Source organism: Rhyacophila brunnea, unplaced genomic scaffold (genome assembly GCF_057557595.1).
Source record: "Rhyacophila brunnea isolate RB1 unplaced genomic scaffold, BYU_Rbru_1.0 scaffold_8, whole genome shotgun sequence".
Lineage (NCBI taxonomy): Eukaryota > Metazoa > Arthropoda > Insecta > Trichoptera > Rhyacophilidae > Rhyacophila > Rhyacophila brunnea.
Genome location: NW_028233350.1, coordinates 3136894 through 3164512, shown reverse-complemented (window position 1 = coordinate 3164512; position 27619 = coordinate 3136894). Strand labels below are relative to the sequence as shown.

General features: G+C 33.6%; 1 protein-coding gene and 1 pseudogene across 2 annotated transcripts in view; one reads left to right on the top strand and one right to left on the bottom strand.

Annotated features, from left to right (window-relative positions):
* Positions 1 to 27619, bottom strand: part of LOC147063829 (protein O-mannosyl-transferase Tmtc3-like) — a 665469-nt gene that overhangs the window by 76317 nt on the left and 561533 nt on the right. Inside the window, exon 4 of the mRNA XM_085958986.1 lies at positions 8066 to 8165. Within this exon, the coding sequence (XP_085815112.1) occupies positions 8066 to 8165 (100 nt within the window). The remainder of the gene's footprint in view (positions 1 to 8065; positions 8166 to 27619) is intronic.
* LOC147063830 (NAD(+) hydrolase sarm1 pseudogene) lies at positions 5347 to 8317 on the top strand (annotated as a pseudogene). The gene is made up of 2 exons (XR_015072008.1): positions 5347 to 5550; positions 6781 to 8317. The product of XR_015072008.1 is annotated as an NAD(+) hydrolase sarm1 pseudogene (transcript).

Below are 27619 nucleotides of genomic sequence, written 5' to 3'. Positions count from 1 at the left end.
TTGTCATAAACAATAAAAAAGGTTTATCTTATTTATAAATATAACGTTATTGGTCTTGACATTCGCACCGCGTATGGAAGATAAATTATTTTTAAGCAGTCGCCAAACTTTCGTGATTTATCGTCAGGAAAAAAAAACTTTCAAAGTGTTGAGAATATTTTTAAAGAGTCCTTCGCTTGTGTACGAAATGGGCGCATACTATTGTTCGGCCGATGAAAAAAAACGCGGTATATTTTTGACGGAGATCCATACTTATTTGAATTCGACATATTGAACAGTTTACAAAAGATTCGAAAGTATTTACTTTCCACATCAATCAACACCGCCACGTAGAACGACGACGCTGAAAAAAGGTGATTTTTCATCCATGTACACTGCTGAGAACTCTGGTGAATAGAATCGTAACCGACGCGACGCGATTCGAAAACCATTGGCTCCAGAACGTATTATAATAAATAATAATATATCAATGGGCAATAACGAAAATAAATATTTTTCATTAAACAATCAATCAACTTTGAACCGAACATATTAAAAAAATTATGAATTCATTGTTGGAATCCTGAAAGAAATAATTTTTTTTTTTTACATCAATTTACTTTTCGAGATTTCTCATAGGGATATCCTCATTAGAGATGGGAAAACTGGTCGATTTTAAAAACTAAGTATACTTACTTCCAGTATAAAAAATACTTAGTATAGAAACTTGTTCCAAAATACTTAATAGTATTTGGAATACTATATAGATCGTCTGGCGTGCATATGCGACAAAAGTTTCATACTCAACTGAAACTAAAACCAACTCCATATTATTAGTATTTTAAAATACGTATCGGCTCGGGGAACTCAGACTGTGTATCGGCTTCAATATAATCGCTAAAAATACGCTGAGATCCGCTTGTCGAAAAGTCTCATTTATTATAAAATTTTAAATTTATGCGTTGTTTTTGTGTTAGGTTACAATATTATTGTTAACAAAAATGAATAATAGTGATTTTTTTAAAGTTTTAAACATGTTTTGAGCGGTATATAACAAGCCTAAGCATGAGCGTCATCTCACCACTGTGCTGCGACACAACATTAATGACCTATTATTATTCATACATTCGAACGCAATAGACTAATAAATTAAAATATACATATATTCAAGTACTATTTCGATCGTGCGCATTTAATGTCAATAGTGTTGAAAGTCTACCAACTGGCGAGTGCACAGAACAGCGACTCGCGATGATATCATCACAAGTTTTTTGGAATAAGTTTATTGGGCCACAAATACTTAGTATGGATAGTTTCATCCGAAACTTGAGTACACAAATTGGTGACAGTATTTCCAACTCACCTCTAATCCTCATGTCTATTAAATCATTTTAAACTAACATTATAGTGAATGGAAAAGTATGGTACTATTTGTACGAATTTTAAAAGCTATAATAAAAACAAAAGGAATACTACATAGTAGGTGGCGATTTGTCAATTTGTATTCTTTCGTCTCTTGTACTCAAGTAGAATAATTTTCCTGACAAATAAAACTGTCGCTAAATACCAAGATGCGATATCTAATCAAGCTAAAAATTAAAAAAAAAATCAAAATCGTCTAGAACTAGCTTCAAGTTGTATTTTCTTTTACGTGTCACGGAACCTGATTGGGAACAACTGCACTGAATAAACAAATCACATTGGACAGGTTCGATGTAGGTTTCAAATGAAATTACTTGGCAAAATACGTTGCAGCTAATTTTACGGATGTAGCACATGTAGAAGGAATATACGGAGGATTTTCATCGTTTCAAGTGCTTATCTTCGGTAACGTCGGTAGGACGATAAGGAGCCAGGGCAGCGAATGCGGTAGCTGGATGGAGTAGAAAATGACCTCCAATCTATCCAGTGTATCCATCTGGCGGTTTGAGGAAAAGGAGAAGAAATGGTGAATTGAGTTGTTGAAGAGACTTGGGCTGCAATGGCAATCAAAATAATAATTTTATTTATATTCTCACCCTTATTTCACACTGTACGGTTTTAACCGTACGGAAAAAATCAAACGGTAAAAATCCGAATCAGCAACAAGTTCACGCTCTTTTCACACTATACGGTTTATACACGTTTTTCCGTCACAAGCCCATTTTGTGGTTGAGTGTTGTGCTGGCCGTACGATTTAAAACCGTCTAATGTGAAAGCATGCAATAGTAACCCAGTTTTCCGCATCACTGTCATAATACAAATATATAAGCTAAATCCATACAAAAGAAAGGTTTTCTTCAACATAAAAGTAATAAAACATAAAAATATTTCATATAAAGTTTCTCCTCTCTGCATTAGAGTAAAAAAGCGACGAAAGTTCACATTGCTATTCTCCGCAATGGTTGATAAACCACCCCCTACGATCCTTTTATCAGAGTGACGCGTGGAAGGCCGGTTAAGGGTGTGTGGGGAGCAGGAAGGGTTTGATCGCGAGGGAATAAGTAAATCGGTGAGTTAGCTGGATCGCAGTTTGAGGGGTCTTGGTTTTCAGAGACGCACTGGCAATAAGAATTACTGAACCCCCGGCGGACGACGTTGGCCCTGCCGGTTTAACCTTGCCTAGTTATATAATTCCTATTGTATACTATTCGTGTATCTAAAATCTAAAGGAATTTATTATGGTCATCATCATCAAGAGACAGTGCTTATGCAGATAATTTACATATGGTGTGCAAGAATATTTTATAGGATTTACGAAGTATTCTTTTGTCGTGACAGAGTTTTGGGTATATACGTTATGCATATCTAACTAACTAGAATTATTAAACATACATAACTTGTAAACATTTCAGATATACCTATACCCACGAGAAAAAATCATATTTGAAAAAAAAAATACGATGCTCGACAGAATTTGAATCCGCATAATCATTGGTATCGCGCCAACTGTGCATTAACCAATTATGCTACGAACCACCTATCTAATTGCGATAATTTAAACTAGTAGGTCATACATGAAATAAAACTAAAATATTTGGCTAGAGCCGGGCGTCGGTTGGTAATTAATATTCCTTGATTTAATACACAAAAACCGATAGTCAATAATAACGCGATTTGATAAGCATTTCATGTACGACATACTAGTTTAAATTGTCGCGATTAGATAACAGTCTCGTAGCATACTTGGTTAATGCACAGTTGGGGCGATACCAATGCTTATACGGGTCCCAATCCGTCGAGCATCGTATCGTGGGTATACATCTGAGGTGTTTTCAAGTAATGTAATATGTTCGATATGTGGAATGTTACATTCTCGAAATCTATTCGTTGAATAAAATAAATGGTTTATTAACTAGAATTAGACTGTTAGCCGATTTATTATCAATTAAATAAGACCTTACTACAATGCAAACGGGTCATGGTAATGTTATGGCCGTGTGAGTAGCGCCACATTCACAATTTGTAAAATGCTCGGAGTATTATGACTTCCTTATCTTCAGTAGGTATCAGTACTGGTTGTCAGAAACCGATGGTAGTCGAGCACATGGTTATCAGTTTACTTGGACGATCCAGAAACAGAAGATGAACAATACATCACTTAACATTGACAAGGGACCAAGATGGCACGACGTGGCGATCCCCCGACGGAAGACCATGACTCCAGCGGCTGAACGGAATAGAAAAAGGACCTCCAGAGCCCCATCTTGTTCAAGATAAGAGGAGGTGGTGGAGAGTAATGGTAGAGCTGGCCGGAATAAGAATAATGATCAATTATACATATTCTACTAAAAGTAGACGAAACCGATATAAATATTAAATAAATTATTTCAATAAAGTACTAGATAATAAAATGTTTGTATGTACATAAAGGAATCGCATTTAAAATTATTTTACGAGACAAGAAAGTTATTGACCAGTTCACCTCTGTCGGTATTTTATAAGCCAATGAAGTCTCTTAAGAAAGTGCCTTAAGTTAAACTGGCCCCAGGAGATCAAATTGTAAAGATCGTATTAATCGTACTGCAGGACTTTTAATTTGTAATGAATGGAGATAATATCATCAATAAAATGATCGGCTTTTATACAAATATAGCCCTGATATATGTATTTTTTATGGTTATATTATAATATTCTTATGAAAAAAAAATGATTGATAAAATTGACCGAAAACCCACGATGGCCGCGTGGCTAAGTGCCGGTCTATAATGTCGAGGGTCCCAGGTTCGAATCCTGGGTCTGGCAAGTACACATGTTGTTTTTTAATTTGTGTATGTGTAGTCAGAGTATGGACCTAATATGTTGAGCAAGTGGCTGACATCCATTTCTCGTAAAAATAAAATCTGTTAATACCTCCACTCTGTGGAGGCCCATATGATCCTATTAGGATCGGAGATGGTCAAAAAAAAAAAAGTTGCCAGTTACACGAATAAATCAAACGCTTGGAATATATGTACGCAAACAACTATGTATGGCCAACTGTAGATGGAATATTGCGGGAGATTATTTTAAATAATTTATAAATATTGATAAACACAGATTAATCATTTACAATTAAAAAAAAAATAACGAAATTCAGACTAGAAAGTTATAACAATATGAATAAGAATCTACAAAATTTCAACTCTTGATTAAAGAAATGAAAATATAAGCACTGTAATTTGAAAGCATTACATATTAATACAATATTATAAATACTATACATTCTTGATAAACTGAATAAAGTGGTACCATTAGTATTTACACGTGGAATGCGACGACACACGTGAATAGTAATTATAATTAAACCGTTTGGTGCAATGACATAATGTCATTGGTTTGGTGAAAATTGTCATGTTGGTGAGAATATTGAAGTCAATATTCATGGAAGTTAAATAGTGAAGAATATTATATTGGAGGCATATTGATAGGTGATATGAGTAAATTCGGTTTCTTGGTCATTCTTTATTTTATCGAGATATATAATATTAATTATTTAATATATGGAATAGATATTGGATACGTATGTGCTTATTTAGATTTTTGAAGAACATAATGTCATCGCATAAAATTCGAATCAAACAATGAATGAATGATTTTCAAAACACTCATCAAAAAACGCTAATTACCTACAACTAATTACAACAATGTGTAACGGTGCGAAAGGTTGGAAAGCACTGTGTTAATTGATAAGTATAAGTACAATTATTAATAGGATATTTATAAATGTGAACAAATAATGATAAACAGACCGTAATTATTACGTCATCGCATTTCATTTGCAAATTTATCTTGATCGCGTCATAACTGAATCACACATCTAATGTGGACTGACCAGTGACGCACCCAGGATTTAATATGGGGGGGGGGGGGGCAAGGAGGAGAATATAAACGACATATTTATAATACAATTGGCCGCACGACGATCTTCACGGTTCAGTCAGTATAGTGAAAGTTGTTGAGTGGTGCGCATTGGGTGAAAATACCTGAAAAATATTGTCATTGTCTATTAATTAGAAAATCTCAAAAATTACGCAGTTATTCAGTTATAACGCGAAGAAGTATCCCAAGATAAATTAGGTACATAGTCGATTAGAAGGCGTGTCAAACAAGGTAGTTAAAAAATATTTATATATCAATGGGTTGGTGGATAGATGTTGTATAAAAATATGTATACCTTTTAATTATTCACCTGTTTCATTTAAACGCGTTATCTCCAAAATTTTGTATAAATAGATATATATACTTATATATATATATATTTTTTTTTATGTTACTTTTTTTATATATAATTTAATTATTCATTATTCTTCCTCATTTTGCTCACGTAATTTCTTTATATGTATGTTATTCTTACTCTCTATCTTGTTAGACTTGTACCAATTGTGTATTTTAAGCTATCGCGATTTACCTACACGTAAAAGTGCTGACAGTCTCGCAAATCTCATTCTTTAAGAGTAAGCGAGACGAGATGTAGTAATTGTATGTTACTATTTGACAGGTCGTAAAAATCGGTTAACCTCAAAAAGAGTCTCTACGCTATATACTTAGTTCATTTTTTTCCCGTATCAATATCGCACGGACCAATTGTCGCGTGAAAATTCAGAAACTTCTTAACTTTTTTGATCAATGCATGCAATCTTGCTATTTGCATGATAGTAGGTACATGTTTATACGTGCATTTATTTTTGTTATGGCCGCGATAATACGTACTAATCGTACTATACGGGGTATATCTCTACCAACATTATTGTTCAATTAATATTTTAACTCGCCTACATATATCCGAAATAGTATATTGTAAGAGTTTAAAAAATAAAATACTATACCCATTATGGTAACTAAGAATACTAGAACATAAAATGAGAAGGCAACAATATTATTGTAAAACGTTTTACAATCACTTCGTAAAACCTAAAAACCAAATAGAATATTTCATCTTAGACGAGAAATATCTACTTACTAATAAATAGGTATCAGGTTATGTTGTCTGTAAAGAATTTAAAATTGTTGGTTTCCAATATACAATAAAAATGATGTGCAATAGTTTTGCTATCGCATTGCGCAAGTGACGATTTTTCGTATAAATAAGTATTCTGAATCACACGGTGCTTTCTTCCTGGTAATGAGTAGCTGAATATTATTAGACGTGAGCTCTGCATTGTCGATAAATGCTGTAATATTTCGATACTAGAATTATTACTTCAGTATATTCTATGAATCAATACCAAGTAATTGTTTTATGATAATAATTCTGAAATTACAAACAATTTTATTTTACTCGGTTTCATAGCTTTCTATCAGATTGGACTGAAGATAATTTTATTATTTTAAAATTTTCAGATGAATCAACTGGGGAATAGCCAAATGGAGTCTAGCAAAGAAATGCCCGCCAACATAACATTTGAAGATATGAACAAACTCAGCGCTACGTCGAACGACAAAGAAATCGAGGAAGTCGTTACAAAGTATTCGGCACATATGGATAACCTTATCAAAGAATTACAATTCGTCATGAGCGACGAAGAGTCAGTTATGAATGTTTTCGCAGACCTTAATCAAATAAACGAAATCATTAGACGAGCACGGGCAGCTCCAACTCTTGGATACAAGCTTGGTTACCAATTATGCAACGCACTGAGAAAGTGCGGTGGACTGGAATTCCTCATGATGAACTGCATTGAACATCACAACGAAAAACTACAATTATCATCAGCGCAGTTGCTCGAGCAATGTCTTATCAATGAAAACATTGAATTTGTAGTCGAAAAAGGCTTAGAAAAAGTCGTAAATGTTGCTCAAGTCTGTATTAAAAACGCTGCTTCCATTGATCATTCGAGAGTCGGCACAGGAATCTTGGAACATCTGTTCAAACACAGTGAAAGAACTTGCAGTGATGTCATAAAACTTGGAGGATTGGATGCGATCCTATTCGAGTGTAGAAAAAACGACTTGGAAACCCTGAGACACTGCGCCGGAGCTTTAATAAACTTGTGTCTGTATAGCAGTGATGAAATCCAAGAAGCCATAGTAAATAGAAAAGTCCACATGTGGCTGTTCCCTTTAGCTTTCCACCACGACGACTACATAAAATATTACAGTTGCTTAGCCATATCGGTTCTGGTAGCTAATACAGAAATAAAAGAAGTAGTTTCGAAGTCTGGAACTTTGGATTTAATCGAGCCTTTCGTCACCGAGCACAACCCTTCGGAATTTGCGAAATCCTACTCGGCCCACGCTCACGGCAAGAGTAAAAATTGGCTGCAGCGGTTGGTGCCCGTTTTGAGCTCTGACTGTGATGAAGCACGCGCTCTTGGCGCGTTTCATTTTTGTATGGAGGCAGGAATCAAGCAGCAGCAAGGAAACATGGAAATAATCAATGAAATTGGAGCGATAGAACCTCTGAAGAAAATGTCTATTTTCCCAAACGCATTGGCGTATAAGTTTTCCGCACAAGCTTTAAGACTGATTAGTGAAGAATCCTCATAACCGCGTGTTCCCAATCTGTTCCGACCTTTAGAGATAGATGTGTGAGTGGGTCAAGCACTTCGGGTTCGATAAATTTATTATAAAATACGTAGGCTAGTGGTGCCACGTTAAAATTCATAAAATACTTATATAGACTCACCGGTGACTCTGCGTTTTTTAGCGGCCTTGGAGTAGGAGATGAGAGCAGCAAGGAAGAAGACAGATGAAAGCATCTCAGCGCGACCAACAACCCCCGTCACCTGTAAAGGAATAAAATATTTATTTTATTAAATGCATCTAAATATTGTTGTATTTATAACAAAAAAAAACATTCTTAATTTTAGTGTCATTTTGTTTTATGAAATAAATTATTACGCAGTACATAAAAAAATCAAAATAAAACAAATCTTTCAAAAAATTAAAGCATAGCATTAATTTAACAATTTATACATGGCCTAAAATCTATATGAAAATTTAGCATTTTTTGTAAATGTCGATCTTTGTGTCCATGATAACAGTGATAACTATCCGAGAAATCGAAAGCATTAATTTTTGTTCTCCCAAAGTGTAGATCTATGCCATTGTCAATAATACCATTTGGGAGAGCAATAGCTGTGTTATACCGAAATTATTCGGTTATTGATATATTGCATTTGCGTGAGGTGAGTTTAGGTGAAGCGCTGTTTTATAATTTCTTGTACTCTACTGACTATATAGTTCGTTGAACGTATATATATGTATATCATTTTGCATTATAAAACTATTTCAAATATACAACACAAACATGAGGCAAGCAAACCAACCAGCCGCCCGCACCACACTCGGAATTAATGAAGCGCGAATCCTACGCTTGGATGTGAAAAAAAAGTCCGGAGGTAGAAATGTTTTAGGAGCAGTTAGCCAAGACTGAGGTCACCACGCAGACAAGTGTGCTTTAACAGAATTTATATTGACTGTTTTAATAAAATGTGCCCACGGGAGATGGGATCCAGGAGAACTAATAATAGGTATATGAATAATCTTCTTCTTCGTCTTCCACCCTGTCACGACCCAGCATCGGGGCATAGGGCGAGCACAAAATCGCGCCACTTCCCTCGGTCCATCGCCAACTCTTGCGCCTCCCGCCATGTCAGACCTAATTCAAAATGACTTTTTTAATGTGAAAAGAAGAAGACCGTCAGCAGTAAGATGCCATATATATTTTTTAGATTTATTAAAATTGACTTTTTTGCCCAAGAACTGGTTTAACTTATGGGCGGACGTGCTCAGCGTGGGTCAAAATGGAGCTTTTTTCTATTTTCAAAGCATGATCCTGGACATACCTTAAACGTTGTAGATAATCTATTTATATAATTTTGAAGCCTTATTATTCGTTATATTTAGTTTAAACATTTATTTGATGACTGCTTAAAGTATTTTTATTACATAAAATAGTATTCTTTTAAACCTCTCGCTCTAATGTTTTAGAATATAGTCATATTTCAGTACATAAATGTGCAGTGGTGTTAAGATATTTTACATTTATTAATTTTTAAACGCATTTATAAAACCATCAGTATAATTTATATCGACATTATTATAGTGAAATATTTACGATAAAAAATTATATTGATAATCTCTGTGATCCCAAATTTGACAAGAATTAGGAATTTTATTATTATATATTATTATTATATATTTTATTCAAAAATGGGCAAGATTAACACATTTGAAGATAATTCTAAAGACACTCATTATAAGCTATGTCTTTGACCATTCAAGTGTGATAAACATCCTACGAATAATGATTGCTTTATAATAATTATTGACATAAGAATAAGGTAGTGTTTTTTTTAAATACGCCATTTCTTTTGGCATTCCCCAGTGGTTAAGCTAAAACATACGGCCGTAGCCATAACTTGATAAACTATAATTGAAGAAGGGAGTAAAATGATGTTAACGCGCGTGTTTGAACATGTACCGTTTTAAAAAAAAATCGGTTAGGTAGCATGCCCCCCTTAAGCATATTTCCCCAATCCGTATTTATTTTATGACATAGGTACGCAGAGTGTGGTTTAAGTTTGAGCATGTTGGTCGGGTAACAAGGCCAAGCTCGTAAAACCTGGCAGCGAATTCAGTGTCCAGTCAGAAATTTACTGGTGTATTGATCAGGAGTAAATACGGTTATTTCTAACAAATATGTGTGCCGTATTAGATATATACAGGGTATTTCGGGAGGAATAGTAAATATTTGTTAGGGATATACAGATCAACAGTACCAATGATGGCAAAATTAAAATTAATACCACCCAAAGGTGGGGAAAAACGTAGACAAATAAAGATCGCTTCAAATTTTAAAACTTGTATAAAAACATGCCCGGGAGACATTGTAATAGGAAAGGATTAAATAATATGTAAGCAGCATACAAAATGGATCCTGAAAATCGTGTAGCAAACAGCATGTAGTTTGTTCACCTTTTCGATAAATAGTTAACTCAAGTTCACAGGGAATTAATACTCAAAGCGGTGTACCCTGATGAATTAAAAACAAACATGCATTGGGAGAAACTTCAGGGCTGCCACTGGCGGAATCCTTTGCAGTAAATAAACGTCGGACGGATCGAATGTTAGCATGTATTTACGTTAACTTCTATATTATTAATTATTTGCGTTGCTGCCGGGCGGTCGAGGAAATTCGATATTCAAGAACGCCGGACGAAGAGAGAGATAGGCAAACGAAAATAATCACCAGAAGGCCGCGACATACGGATTCGAAGGGTTGTCAAATGAAAAATTTATCTATTATAATATATTGTTCGAGAAAATTTTAGTCTAAGAACGTGAAAATTTGTGACTTAACAGCAAAGCAATTTGAAATCTTCATTTTTATTTTATATTCACTAATACTAAAACTGAAAAAAAATGCTTCAATGACTGACATAACTTAAAATGGTGTTAAGGAGCAGGTTTTTAAGTACTTAAGGCGAAGTCTTCACTGAGCCTTTTTTTAAGAGGCATCTAGCGGAAAAATACGAAGCTTGCAATTTGTGACATTTTTTTGATAATTTACAATTTCAACTGTATTAATGAATAAATATGTATCTGAAAACATTAAAAATAAAAATATTTTTTATTTGAAGTCAAATACAAACTTACAATTGTAAAAAATGTAATAAAATGTGAATTTGTTCTATCGGACCGCACCCTATTATTACATATATTTTATGGTCATATTTATTATTAAAATTTAGTTTATTAAGTTTTCTAAGCATCACCTAAGCGATTTTTGACTAATTCATGGTTTTAATATTTTTTATATCTATTTTAAAAAACATCGATTTTTATAAAAAATATAAATGCTCTAAAAATATCGTGACTAGGCGATGCGCGGATTGTGCAAATGACGCGTGCCGAACGAAATATAATTTGTCATGAAAATTCAACATGCGTCCTTTTTATGTTATGTTTATTATTATATTCGTAATATTAATAGTATATTCATTGACATGTTTTCTTTTTCAAGTACATGCAGAAAGTTTTTAGTCATATTTACATAATTTAAGAATATATTCCTCCGACACCATCACAAAACAAATTGACGTGGAAACAGGTCGACTATCGCTCTCCGAATAGCAACGCGGCCGAAATTTCGTTCCACATAAAGTTGAAAATTATTTGCCGTTTCACTTATGTACGATCTTAAGGCGGAGAGTAAGGAATACAATTTATTACTTTAAATTTAAATATTTAAATTATTAATACCCACATAAGAACAGTTATTTATATTTTGTAATATTTATGTTTTTAGATACGTATTGAATATTTTAAATGAAAATTTTCCGTAAAATGTATTAAAATGAATTTTTAAATTCCCGCGCAGAGGTATTACGATAACTCTTAGGTACGAGTCATCATCATTAAGTATAAGGATATGATGATAAAAGAAATACAATATTAGTTTTTTTATGACAGCGTAAAAAAAATATTCGTCACTCCTATGAAGTACATGTACTTTATACAGGTGGTTTTCAAATGTTTGTATTTCACGGTGCCCTCAAGTGTCTTGGTGGGAGTAGTAAACCTGCGTTCACTAATTATAATCTTAAAATCAAACAAGACACATTTACCGTTATTTCTTTTAAATTATGTTTGATTTTTCTTATGGCTATTGCTAATACTATATTGTACTATTTCTTTTAAATTATGTTTGATTTTTCTTATGGCTATTGCTAATACTATATTGTACTGTCGCAGGATAACTTCCTCTGCCGACGTAAGGTCAGACGAAAATTGGACTAAGTATAACGAATCTTGAATGTTAACCTTTATATGACAACTTTATTAGCTCGTATTTTTGTTTGTACGGTGGTTGTTTGTCCAGTACAAATCTTGCAATCGATTTTTAACTAAATTCCCGACTAGCTAGACATTTGAAACTTTTAGAATATATTATCAGAACACGATACCAAATCATTCTTTTAATACTTTTAGCAATCTTTAAGCAGAATTAAATTCATTTTCAGTTAATTCTGTTTTGTATGGAAAGTTATTTCAGAAAAATCCGTAAAAAGTAAAAGACTATTATTGGTTGCTAAAGGGGTGGTCGTAGCAACTAAATTATTACTATATACGTGCGTTACTATGGAAATCAAAATGAAATGTCAAAGTGTCATTTCAGTATTCTATATTTGTTAGTTTTTTATTTACTTCATATCAAGTAGAAGTTTGAGCATATTGAGTATAATAATTCAACAGAAAGTGTGAAAACGTAGTATATAAAAAAAACTTTTTATCTTGTAATTATTTTATCATAATCTTGAAAGTATTTTTAAAGCCAGAAGTTACAATGTGATATGTGCTTTAAAACACTTTTTGAATCGCGTAAAACTACATTGGCCGTTGGTAACAAAACAAAATTTGTTCACTAGGTGAACATCGTAAAATACCATGGCAAGCTTCGACTTTTTTAAAATTAGTTCACCACTGTGAATTATAAAATACATATTTATGCTGCCTGAAGAAAACTGAAACAGAAATATATGAGTATGTCACTCAGGAACTAAGATTGCTTGAAATTATTAATGAAATTGTTTATTTATTCGGTGGCGCCCCACGCCGGAAACTTTGAAAACCTCTATATTGCATATAATTCCTTTGACTTCTCCGCATAGTTGGTAGATACACGCGGTTCATTTTCACGTAACCGTCTTGAACTCATTTCACGCGTTTCAGTGATGATGAGGATCGGTTTCCCTCCAACATAATAACGTTTTTAGCTATATAGTCTATCATCCGAAACTGTATGGAGTAAAATCCACGTGCCCACCTGAATACAGTGGCGTTTGAATTGCCACAATATAAACCACGCAAAATCTAGTACATATACGCAATATTTTTGAACTTTTTTTCAGACTAGAATTTTTCTCCGTCGCAACTAGAGTTGGGCATTTACCGAGAAAATCTCAATCTCGAGATTCGGGATTTTAAGAAAAAAATTATCGAGATTCTCGAGATATCAGGAAATTTAAAAAAAAGCTGTAAAAATCCTAAAATCAGTGTAAAAACGGACAAATTCCAAAAAAATATGTTTTTTTTTTTATGTAAGAAGACAAACAAAATAGAAGAAGGGATACAATAATAATTCAAAACATTACTTATTAAAATAGATAATAGAAAAATTCAAAAAACACAGACTGTCAATCGCTGCATCTGACAATCACGTACGGTTTTGAGCCACAAAATTTCCTGATGTTGCAAAAATTGCGCTCATTTTGAGTCGACGTCGGCTTAATTGTGTTAAATGCCCCGATCAATCGTTTTGTGTTTTCTGTCCATTTTCTTCATATAGAAAATCGAAATCCCGAATCCCGAGGAAAGATTCTCGAGATCCGGGATTTCCCGAAATGATAAAAATTTCAATTCTCGAGATTCGGGAATGAAAATCTCGAAAATTTCTCGAGAATTCCCGAAACCCAACTCCAGTCGCAGCTACGTCTCCACGCATGTTGTGAGAGTGTATACCGTGATCTAACTAACATTAAACGCGCTTCCAAGTTCGATAAAAGTATCCCAAGAAGAAACTGCCAAGGCCCCATCTAGTATACCTCCACATGGTTTCCCTCAGTGGCGAGGAGTGGAGGTAGGCTGTTACGATTCGGCATAAATAGTACACATTCAACTTTTTCAGTCATACTTATTTGTTTTCATTGAACTAATAATATTGCAGATGGTGATGGTTCGTTTTTAAAATTCAATTAAATCCTGCCTGAACCAAACTATAATATTTAATTAAATATTTCTTTTAAACATACATAATTTTGAAAACACGTCTCTTGGGTTTCACGCCATGTGCACTACCACTATGCCTAATGTGACCATTTATTTTTGTCCTCAAAACGGGACATCTACCATTTTTTACGTAATAGTACCTATGTGTATTTAAGAAAACGCGTATTTTTTCATAGTCTTTATTTATTAATAAAAAGAAGAGGAATGTTGATGAAGAAAAGAAAAGAACAGGAATGAATAATATAAATATAAATTTTTTTTGTTATTTTATATTTTTCTGATGAACAAATTTTCTAAGTATTACTGGGTTTGCTTTAAAATAAGAATGAAATTCTTGGCAGGATTTCTTAAAATTGATTTTAATTAACAACATCGCTTTAAGAACTGCGACTTGCAATTGCGTTTTTTCGGTCGTCCACAACTTGTTCATCTGTGAAAAGACTCTTTCTACAGGTGCATTAGTTCCGGGCAGGCATAAAATGTATTCAATAATTATAAGAAAGTTTTTATGATTTAAATTATTGGTGCGAAAGTGTTGGAACAATTCCACCCACCGAGTTTTGATTGAAACGTTCCCAATGTTCCATTCTGTCACTTTTTGCGGTGTAATATAGTTAGTAATAAGTGAATATTCATCAAATAGTCCTGTATCTTGGTCACAATTAATAAATCCCTTTGAATCAAGTTTGAATCAATTAGTATCTATATTACCTGGTGTTGATTTCGGAAACCAATGAAATTTTTGGCAGGATTTTTTCGAATTTACTTTTACAATTGACATTGCTTTAAGGGCATAAACTTTCAACTGTATTTTTTCACTCGTCTACAACTTGTTCATAAGAGAGAAGACCTTTTCTACTGGTGCATTAGTGCCGGGCAGACATAAAATAGATTCAATAATTATACGAAAATTTTTGTGATCCAAATTATTGCCGCGAAAGTGTTTGAACAACTCCACCCCAACGACTTTCAGTTGAAACATTCCCAGTGTTCCATTCAGACACTTTTTGCGGTGTAATGTAATTAGAAAAAAAGTGAATACTCATAAAATATTTCTGTATCTTGGTCACAAGTTTCTTTCTCTTCAAAACGGGAAATTTTGGCGTCTTGAAGCTGTGCTTGGGGACAATGGGACAGGCTACCTAAAAACGGGACGTATGGTCACTTTAACTATACCGCACCGTAACTTAATTTGGAGAGCGCATGTGGGCAGATATTAAAAAAAGCCAATAGTTAAAATTTGTCGCATTTAAGCATGGCATTCCTAGCATAGTGGTAGTGCACACAGAAATATCATCAGTGAAAGGGACGCCCACATCCACGACTTTCAGTGGCGAAGGGTGGAGGTGGGCTGTTAGGATCTGCCATAAATAGTGCACATTAAACTTTGTTAATTAAACGTATATATACGTATAATTATTATGGCTTAGTTTTCGCAGGGTTTAATTGAATTTTAAAAACTAACCAACACCATTTATAAATAATTGTAGTCTTATTTCAATGAAAACAAATACGCATGACTGACAAAGTTTAGTATGCACTATTTATGGCGGATCTCAACAGCCTACCTCCACCCTTCGCCACTATTGACTATCCATAATCTTATATAGTTTTTTCACGTGTTTATTAGATTCAGATCGACGTGTGGGTCGAATAGCCAATAATCATTTCTCATAAACAGTCAGTTAGAGATAACCAATGTTCTATAGAGGATTCCAGATTTAAATAAATAACGGTTATTTGCGTTACGTTATGCAATATACATATTCATTTTTAAGTGATTCTTGTACGACTTTTTCATGAGAGATAAAATATTATTTATAGCGAAGGAAAGCGTGTCAATCAGCCCACTTTTTACTAAGCCACTGCACGCATATAAAAAGAACCGCAAAGGCGGTAAAAGTATACGAGACTGAAGCAAATAAAATTTTGAGAATGTAAATATTCTATATAAAAAAACTCGTAATATTATCCACGTGCAAAAAACAAATGCGGCCCCTGTCAACTGCGGATGAAGAATATGAATATGGTGTTCTTTTGACGAACGAGGTGACTGTAAAAAACATCTTAATGACTTCAAAACTGTAATACGAAAGAATTAAGGTCACTGTTTTCATAACTATTAGTAGCTAGTATGAAAGTAGGTCGATAAATATATCCATTGAGGTCGATGTCACGCGTATGCTAGAGTAAGGCTTCTTTTCACGCTGGCATTTCATAATAAATAAACGGGGTCTGTACGTTGCTGTTGAGTTATGTGATATGTATTGACTGCACAAGAGATGCCTTGCTAAGAAGTGCTTGAAGAAAATTCATTGTTTTTGATAAGATTTTTTGAATATTAAATTCGCCGAAAAATAGCTTGACGTAATCTAGATAATTCTAGCACACACCAGTGGCGAAGGATGGAGGTAGGCTGTTAAGATTCACCATAGATAGTGCACATTAAACTTTGTCAGTCATACGTATTTTTTGTTTTCGTTGAAATAATACTACAATTTACAGATGGTGTTGGTTAGTTTTTAAAATTTATTTGAACCCTGCGAAAACCAAGCCGATCGTAGAGTTGGATTTGAAGACATTGGGCGTATTAAATTCAAGGGAAACAGTTTTAGGTAGACCTGGATGGAGTCAGATGCTGGAGAAAGAAGAAAAACTTTCATTTGCTAATGATATTTTTATAAGTTAATTTTTTCTCATCTATACATGAATATAATTACGAGCGTTTTGTATTAAGTTAATTAATGTATATAGATTTGAACATACATAATTCTGAAAACACACGAGAAAATATAGCAAATAGAATTTTTTTTCGAAAAATTCTTTTCAAATGCCTTTTTAATACCTGCTCATAAGCGCTTTCCAAATTAAGTTACGGTAGGCGATCGATTTTTGTATTTATTACTTTAATTACTAACCGATGTCATGGATCACTCCAATATTTTCTGTTGTGACATACTTGAACTTGCTAATAATTTTAATTAACTATTTATTTTATTCAACGAATAATTCACAATATTTAAGAATGTACCATTCTAATTATTGAACATACATAATTTTTAAAACACTGTTTTCGAAAAAGATTTTTTTCTATTGGCTACATTTTATCATGAGTGTTTTCAGAATTATGTATGTTCAATAATTAGAATGGTACATTCTTAAATCTTGTGAATTATTCGTTGAATAAAAGAAATAGTTAATTAAAAGTATATAGATTTTCTGAGAATAATAACTACTTACTAACCATTGTTCATAAGTAAACTGAAAAACCTACGTTGAGTGGGGTTGGTATATATTGCAAGATATTCATATAAATGATGTACCTACTGAGAAATCACGTGCCAAATAGCATTTTTTTCCGCCCGTAAAATCGCACCCATTAAAATTCCATATTTTTTCCAATACAAAAGCCGTGCAATTTTCATAAAATATAGACCAGAATATACGAAAAAATTGAAGCCATAAAAGTCGAGAAATTGCCGAAAAGAAAATAAGCGTGTGTAAAAAAAATAAAACAGTCTAGTAGGAAGAAGACATCACATATTGTGTGCCGTAAATATTGGATGGCGCCTCACTCTCACTTCCTACAGATGGATACGTTTCCTCCGCAAACTGAACCGTTTCCCTGTCCAAGTTTCCGTGTTAACACCGCGTTGCTAAGTAATTATTAAGTAGATTATGGGACCCTGAGTTTTTTTTATTTCGTGATATCCTCGCACGCCACCCCTGTTATTAGTTGGAAAGTTTCTCTCGTCGAATCAGAAAATAATCGAAGTAAATTTCGATCTTATCGCTTCGTCGGGATAGAAAGAAATGTGTGATAGTTTTTTATTGAATAAAAACTAAATAATAGTTTTACGAACTGCAATCAAATATGATATAAAAACCGAGTACCTATACACTCAAGGTATTCATTATAAGTTTCCCAAACTTCTTTAACTAAATTATAAAGCAATCAGAAATATTTACATTTACTTCTGGATGAAAGAGGTCGTTATGAGTTATAACGTCATATTGAAACACGACCCCCTTATATTATTTGTAATACTACAGTCATGGCCCCCACAAGAGGGGGGGGGGGGGCTGACAGGTCTCTAGCCTGGGGGCCCGAGCTGAGGAAGGGCCCGGCGTAGTGAGTCGTCAGGATAAGTGATATAAACACATATCACAAATTCTCTCTAATAGAAAAATAGTCGCCTGCGGCGCTACTTTTCATCAATATTGTTATTATTCAAAATTATGTGGTTGTACGATACACATTTTGAATTGTGTATCAATACTCGACAACTCCATAATTCAAATGGATGGATATGGAAAATATACAAAAAAAAACGCTAAATAGTATACACATTAATTTTACCACGTACACCATTTAGAAAACGTTACTGTAGAGCATCACAGTGCCTTTATCCTAGTCAATAGGTAGGGGGGCCCGCCAAAGATCCTAACCTTGGGGCCCGCTTCAGGATGTGGGGGCCATGACTACAGTATTAAAAAAATATTTTTCAAATTAAACATTATTTCACTATCTCACGTACAAACATTATTTAATATTTGATAGAAATAAAAAATGTAAACAAGTAAAAATAGTATTTTGCACGGTGACTTAGAAATAGGGATATTGAAAGTTTCTAATTTAATTGAAACAATAGACCTGATACGGTGACTATTTCAGAATAAATAGATACGTTATATCAAGATTTATTTATACATTTTAAATATTAAACAATGAAAAAAATAGTACCTAACCTACGTAATGACTTTTTTGCTCGTTGCATCAGTGTCGATCCAATTTGATAAAAATTGTGATATTTGGCCAATGTTGAATTGGCCAATGATTGGTTTCGATAAATAATTGAATACAGGTTTTGAAATACCGTAATTGCAATCCCTAGTTAAAACTTCAATGGTATTGTTTAATGTTTAACGAAAATTGTATAAACACACAATATATTTAATTCTTAATAGTTTTTCAGTTACTCGGTTTTTATAGTGGGATATTTTGTAATGTACTTATTTTAATTGATAATCACTCCTCTCAGAGCAAGTAGGACACTAGATCAATAATAATTATAACAACTAAAATCAATAAAATGACGAATGGTTATATTTTGCAATCACGTAGCTTCCGCCGGACATTCGGGCGCAATAAATTGATAAAGTCTGATTTATTATCCTGCAGATGGCGGTAATGTATTTATGCTTTTGTACGAACTGTATAAAAAAGGGGATAAACAGATCCAATGACGTCATTACGTTTTCCAGTTTCCAAAGGTAATGTAATATTTTTTTGAAATTCTTTTCTTCTTCGTATACGCGATCCCCTAACATCCATTCCCTGCAGCCCTGCTACGAATAGGGAATCCAATCCCGAGCCAAAATTCTGATCCCGGGATTTCGGGATTACAATTTGACAATCCCGGGATCCCGGGACTGGTCCCGAGATTGGCATTTTTTTTCCATTGTTAATATAAAATGTTTATATTTACAAATAACATTGATAAAATCGGTCAAAAATAAATCTAGTATAATTTATACTATTTAAGACATTTATTGTTAATATTGTATACGTTCAATCTTGGAAATACACAAGTTTAATGGAGTAAATAATATTGTAATATAAATAATAATGTGAATTTAATATGAGATTGCTGTTTCTGATAATAAAGACATAATGAATGGATTAGCGAGATTTAAAATAGTAAAGCAAATAATCATGGCGTACTTATGGCCTTTCCGCATCATAAATCTAATTTTTCGACCATGTCCGATCCTAATAGGATCATATGGGCCTCCACAGAGTACAGGTTTGTATTAACAGATTTTGTTTTTTTTTACGAGAAATGGATGTCAGCCACTTGCTCAACCTGCAAAATCTAATTAGTCAGCCAAATATGAAACTGTCGTAAAACGTATGATATCATGGTGGAATTACTTTGTTAAAAGTGCGAAGCATTGTTTTTTCCAATCTTTCTCATTTTTAATAATTCATGTGAAAAAATAAAATGAATCGGCAACCTACACATGGGTATAAATCAAACTTCATTCAAACTCAGTTTATTTCTTATGTAGTTATTTTTTATTAAAAGTATTTTTTCTATTTTATTTTCGTTTTTATTTTATTTTCCATAAAAATTGATAAAAAAAATCAATCCCGAAATCCCGGGATTATGTTTATCAATCCCGGGATTCATAGGTATCGAAAATGGCTCGGGATCCGGGGATTGGAATCCCTAGCTACGAAAGCATTGCACGAGCATCAATCAGATTTCAGATGGTTAAATGCACGGGATGTGTTGTGACCGTATAGCTGAATCCATGGCCCCCACATCCTGAAGCGGGCCCCCAGAGCAGGATTTTTGGCCGGCCCACCTACCTATCGCTAAGGTTAAGGGCAATGTGATGCTCTACAGTAGTGTTACCCATCAAATTGCAACGCACAACCAGATTTTTTTTTACTATTACAGTAAAATTATGATGTGTGTTAATCTGACTAAGCTGGTCGACTCGCCACGCGGAGCCCTGTCAGTCCCCCTTGTGGGAGCCATGACTGAATCTATTGAGAGTCTGTAGAATTCTTTACGGTGCGTGCAGACACAATCACCAACCATAGTCACGCTTCAGACTGCATTTTCCAAACTGTTGTATGAGACGTCCGCACTCGGGCGCCGATTGGATCTAACTCATTAGTCTACAACTAGTCGTCGCAATTGTCGAATGTTAAGTTTGTATCCTTCCTATTACGTTAGGTATCAAAAAGGTTGTAAAATAACTGTGTTCTCAAAATTTGCATAATATATTACATCCGTAATGGTTAGTTTCGTAGCGAGTTAGGCTGATAACCGAAGATTAGTGGATCGAGGCGGTCTGTGATTGTATTTTGCTACCCATTCGATGTTTGATTACATCAGCCGGGCTCAATCTATCGACAAAATTTTTGTTCCGCGCGTGAAAAAGTTTCACTTTAAAAATGAATAAGTAGGTATTGATTTTACACATTTTTTATTAGAACATCTGAAGTGCCGTGTGGAGTGAGAGAGAATTCACAAAAGTGACATAGATAAATGAGACAGTTTAAAAATCGAATAAGGTATTTCCCCCTCGATATCTACTGATAATAATAATAATAATAATGTCATCGCAAGTTTCCCGCCAAAATCCGCATGCAAATGACAGTTATGGCGGCGCTCGCGACAAATTCGTTCAATTTGCCTTAAATAGGTGGCGCGACCAGTTACCCGCGAACCGGGAAAACGAATTGGCTCATATTGGCTGTAAACTACCTACAGCCTGGTGTAGGGTATTCCCCTATGGACGGGAATTTTTTTACTAAGTGGCGGCACATCACGTCAAATCTATATTGAATGGTGAACATTTGGAAAATGACGACGATTTTTTTTATAACTCAGTATTATAAGAAAATTTGATGTCAGTAGGTTTAAAAATGAATTTGAAAGGATATTAAGTACCGACACAAAAAACATTCACAAATCAATGACTTACTTCAATATGGGTGGAAAGCCTAACCAAAGATGTACAATAATTTGTCTAAATTCTTATTCTTCATTATGAATTTTATACTGGCATTCATAATTTAGGAAGTGTAAAATGTAAAATAACAAAAAACATCCCTCTATAACAGGGATGGCAAATAGGATTTGATCGGCGTGCCAAAATAAACCGATTTTTGTTTAATTCGTGGCGCGTGCCATTACCTTTTTTAGGTATGTGTACACATGATAATCTAAATCATAGGTATTTATTGAATAAAAAAAAAATGATACCTACACAATAAAGAAAGAAAATATAAAAACATATTTTAACAACACACTAATTTTTGTTTGAGGTTTTTTGTTTCATGTTATTTGTGAGACTTTTTATATCAGGTCGATATGTCGTTGATTGCAATTTAATACATGCTGTTGAATCTTCCTTTGTCAACCTATTTCCCAATGATTGTGTATACGATTCCTATTCAGTAAGATTATTTTTGTAACTTTTTACCTACCTGATTCCATGTTTGTTTTTCAGATACTCCAAAACTATGTATTTTCAATAAACAGTTTAAATAATTTACAACAGAAAAATATTGGAGAGATCCGTGACGTCGGTTAGTAATTAAAGTAGTAGGTATCTAATTTGATTTAATAAAGAAAAATCGATCACCTACCGTAATTCAATTTGGAGAGCGCTTATGAGCAGGTATTAAAAAAGCCAAGAGTTAAAATTTGTCGCAATTCAGGATGGCAGTCGTAGCATAGTGGTAATGCACATAGCGCAATACCTAATAGACGCTGGTTGTATTACTTTTTTCGAAAAAGATTTTTTCTATTGGCTATATTTTCTCATGAGTGCTTTCAAAATTATGTATGTTACATAGCATTACATTTTTTGTAGAAATAATTGTAGTTTTTAAAGGACGGGATATTAAATTGTGGTAACACATTATTATATATAGTAAACATATTAATACAAATATATTATTCAAACGATTTCAGGTCAGTCACACTAATTAAATATATCTAGTATTCCCCATTGATAAAAGGGTTTGAGAAGGTGATATGAACTAGCCAAAAATCTTCACTGTCACTCTTATAAAATAATGTGTTCAAATAACTCGGTAGAAATATTAGAGGCATACCGTATCAACGGGGAGGGGAATATTTGAGTCGTCTACGTTTTGCTGACGACATTTTCCATAATTAAAAAAAAAAAACTTGATAACGTCCATACAATAATGCAAGAACATGTATAATATTAAGTAAAAAGCAATCGAAAGTATTGGATATAAAACAAAGCGTACATACCTTCAAGTAGAAATGGTCAAGCCACATCTCTCTAAGTAGAGATCATCCTTGAACATTTTTTTCACGCAAAGGATATTAAAATTCCTAATGGTCAGTCAAGAGCTCGCTGGATCAACGGATAAAAAATAAGATATGGGAAAGTACCTATGTAACAATGAAATACTTAACGGTCCACATGCTCAGCGTAGGTAAAAATGGAGCTTTTATTGTATTTTCAGAGCATAACCCTGGACATTCCTTAAACGTTGTAGATAATCTATTTATATAATTTTGAAGCCTTATTATCCTTTATATTTATTTTAAACATTTGATGACTGCATAAAGTATTTTTATTACATAAAATAGTATTGTTTTAGACCTCTCGCTCTAATGTTTTAGAATATAGTCATATTTCAGTACGTCCATGTGAAGTGGTGTTATAATTTTTTAGATTTATTAAATTTTAAACGCATTTATAAAACCATTAGTAAAATTAACGTTAACATTATATAGTGACATAATATGTACGGTAAAAAAATATATTTGATAATCTTTTTCATCCCAAATTTGAAAAGAATTAGGCATTTTATTATTCAAAAATGGGCACGATTAACACATTTGAAGATAATTCTAATGATACTGTTATATAAGCTATGTCTTTGACCATTCAAATGTGATAAACATCCAACGAATAATGTTTGCTTTATAATAATTATTGACCTAAGAATAAGGTAGTATTTTTTTTAAATACGCCATTTCTATTGGCATTTCCCAGTGGCTAAGCTACAACATACGGCCGTAGCCATAAATTGACAAACGATAAATGAAGTAGGGAGTAAGATCATGTTAACGCGCGTGTTTGAACATGTACCTAACCGAATTTTTTTTTAACGGTACAGTAGAGACACCAAGGAAACGTTTTCATCTAACAGTGGATCGAGAACGACTGAGGCAAAGATGATGCTAGGATCATATAACAATAATTACAATGCACATAATATTATTGTCTGATTAAATAATGACGCGCTACTGATATTTGTAGCGTAGAGCAATACATATGAAATTGCAACAATTTTATGATAGGTAGACCAATGCATGTAGTAATTAAAACGCGTATCTATCGGCCGTGCATTTTCCAGTTTCATTCATTATATTTCAATTGAGTTGGAAAACTCATCAAGTATCTATGTAGTATATTGCACATGGATATCAAAGTAATTACCCGTTGGATTAATTGGTGCTTACGATCATGATGGGACTTGTAAAATATATGATGGGATTGACAATAATTAAGTAGTTGTGGGGCAATAGAAAAAAAAATGCTTTTATTAGATCAATAAAAGCTTCGGTAGGACACGCACGGTACAAGTAAAGCATTTTTTTAAAGTAGGCGATGACATAAAAAGCTTTCTTGATTTTTGTACTTGTACCGACTGTTTACGCAGCAAATAAACCTTGCTCCTCTATCCATCGGGGCAACCACCAAATCTCGACCTCTTCATCCATCACACCATGACCCCGTAAATTTCGGTATCCATATATCGTCGGTGTTTTGTAAAAAGGGCGAATCAACCATTTTGGCGAAATCGAGATTTTAATGAAAATACAATATGTATCATACTAGCTTTGTTGTGTAAAGACGGGGAATTTTTATCTCCACAGGAAAGTACTTAAAAACGATAATCGACTAAAATTAAATTAATTAAAATTACGAAATAAAAAGTAAATGTGACATATTAGGCCTTTTAAAATATTATATAATAATACCTATTATAATGACAGTATTCTTTGTAAGCTTTATTATAAACTTGTTGGATATTTATAATCATATACAGGTAAAAAACAAATAAATGTCAAAAGTTAAAAATCCTCCTTCTGTAAAGTAGCATTTTGGTTAATTCGCCCTTTTTACAAAACACCGACGATATGAAAGAGTTCACGAAGTGACCTAAACATATGTCGTAGAAACGATGCATACTTCGGCCACATTTCCGTAATAAGAAAGATAATTTACTCTGGCTCATAATGCAGGGAGAGGTATAAGGTAGCAGACGTGTACGTAGAAAAAAATTCTGATAGCTATGAATCTGCTGCTGCTGGCATCTATCTGGCATATGAGAGATATATTTAAAATCAGCGCATCTATCTTCGAATCCTTTGAAAGGGGTTGCAAATAACAAATATATTATATTATATCACTCATAAAAAGATGTTTCACTCCAATATGTAGGTATCTACACTTCATAATGTGCTCCGCCTAGAAAGCAATTATTGCCAGTAGCGCACCATTGCTAAATTCACGATTTTCAAATAAGTATTATTGAAATGTATCACCCCATTGATTTCGTAGAGAGAGCCGGGGGAGGAAAAGGAGCGACAAGTGCGGGGTGAGAAATCCAGGATTGGCTTTGCTTGCGGAATAGAACCTGCGATATCCTATAATTGGACACGAAGCCAAACGCGCCAACCATTGTCCTTTTGTGCTGGGGTAATGCAACTTTGAAAGACTGTTCATTTCCTATTCGCGGCAGCCTTCTCAATGGAGTTAATGGTTTTGTGTGGGGTTAGGGACAGGGGTTTGTTATACCGGCATTGAGAATTCTAAAAGACCGGGATTTTAAAACTAATTCGTACATTGACCGTTTGGCTATATATTAAGTTTACTGAATAAGCAGTGATGATAAAATGATGAGCATTGATACAATGGACGTTATATGATTAAAAAAATATATAAAACAAATAAAATTTATTATAATCTGTCAGTTTGTAAAATCAACATAACTAAAAGTGAACATATATTATATAACTAATGACTGACGACTACGCGTATATAGGTTCTTGATATAAAATAAATTTATATTCATATCGATATGAATCTTTTACACCTAATTTTAAATTAATTCGGTTTCACGACTCGGGTTTCAACTTTCAACATGTAAAGGCATTATTAATCCACGTAGACGCCTCTGTACATAATAGTCAAAGTAACAAGTAATTATTATGAAAGGTTGCCCATTGTATTACTTTCCTAATTAATAAATACGCGAGTTTCTTATAGCTTGCAGATAATGCCAGTTTTATGATAATTTTGTTAGTATAGGTGTAACTTAATATCAGTCTAAAATCAAAACCGGAGCACGTACATAATATCTATTTATACGGGCAATGGATGTGTACACAGTGTATATTGATTTGAATATTTATATTGTGGTGTTCAATTACCATTATGGCACCATATTTTTTTACTGAATCAAAAAAAAAAAAAAAACACTTACAATTGGGTATGTCTAATAATTTTCTGTAGATTTTCGAATATCATTATATCAATAACAGCAAATCTAAATATTATATTAAATCATTGATAAATATGGGTATCGAAAAAATCTTGTTCCTAGTCCGCACAAAAGAAACTTGTAGTAATAACGCTAATAAATTAGAAAATCAATACAGAAACCAGTTTAAATCAAATGAAATATATTCATAGTTGGTATAACTCTTTGACCATGTCCGATATAATAAGATCATATGGCCCTCCACAGAGTAGAGGTTTATATTGACAAATTTAGTTTTTACGAGAAATGGATGTTAGCCACTTGCTCAACCTATTAGGTTAGGTTAGGTTAGGTTAGGTTCTGACTCATATACTGATATCTGACTCATATACAGATTGAAAAACAATATTATGTGAACTTTCCAGATCCCAGATTCGAACCTAGGACCCACGACGCTATAGGCCGACGCTTAAACCGAGCGGCCATCGTGGGACTGTCAGCATACATAGCGGTCGGGTAAGGTTTAATAAATTTAGTATGAAGGCACTCTGGTTTGTTAAAAAGGTTGATTTATTTATATACTATATATTTTTTCAGATTGCTAAGTGTAAAATTATGTATCGGGTTATATGAATCCCGATTTTCAAAGTTTGGAATTTTATCCGGCATTGTAAACCCTGGTAGGCCGACACTCAGTGCTATATCTTTGATATGTATGTATGTGTAAGCAATACGTCCTATGTCCCTTTTAACGTGAGGCCCATTTCGATTTAGTAACAATGGAAGACTAAAATACGTTTCATAATAGTTAGATTAATGGACGCGCCGAAGATAAGTAGAGAATAACTACGCAATTAAAGCTAGAATAAAAAGCTTTCATCACGTATTTTTGTTACAAGGATTCGCTTAATGGCCTCATAACAGTTAGGTATAATTCTAATATAAATAACGCTCGTCATTCTACAGGCGGCAATAAAAATTATTACAAAAATAATAGAGGCAGACAAATAATATTAACCTCTTCCTTCTTTTAAAGTACCGTAGAAAGAAGCATTACGTCATGATGGCGGTCTCAATGATGGATATTGTAATCGGAAGACTGACCAAGAGAAGGATCCACGAAACATCCATGTATAGACACCAAATATTTTAAACGAAGATTAAATCTAGAATAAACTTTACTGACTGTCCGCATCGGAAGTGAATCTAGCCTCCGATGATCTCAAATAATGAGTAAGGTCAGCAGGATACCACCTCCAAACGGATCATCTGGAGTTTTGAATATAGAAAGCTTTCAATATACTAATGACTATGATAGAACGCACTCGAGACTTCTCTCTGATGACTAAGTTTGGGACAAATGTTTTCATGTCAGGAATGGCCATTTAA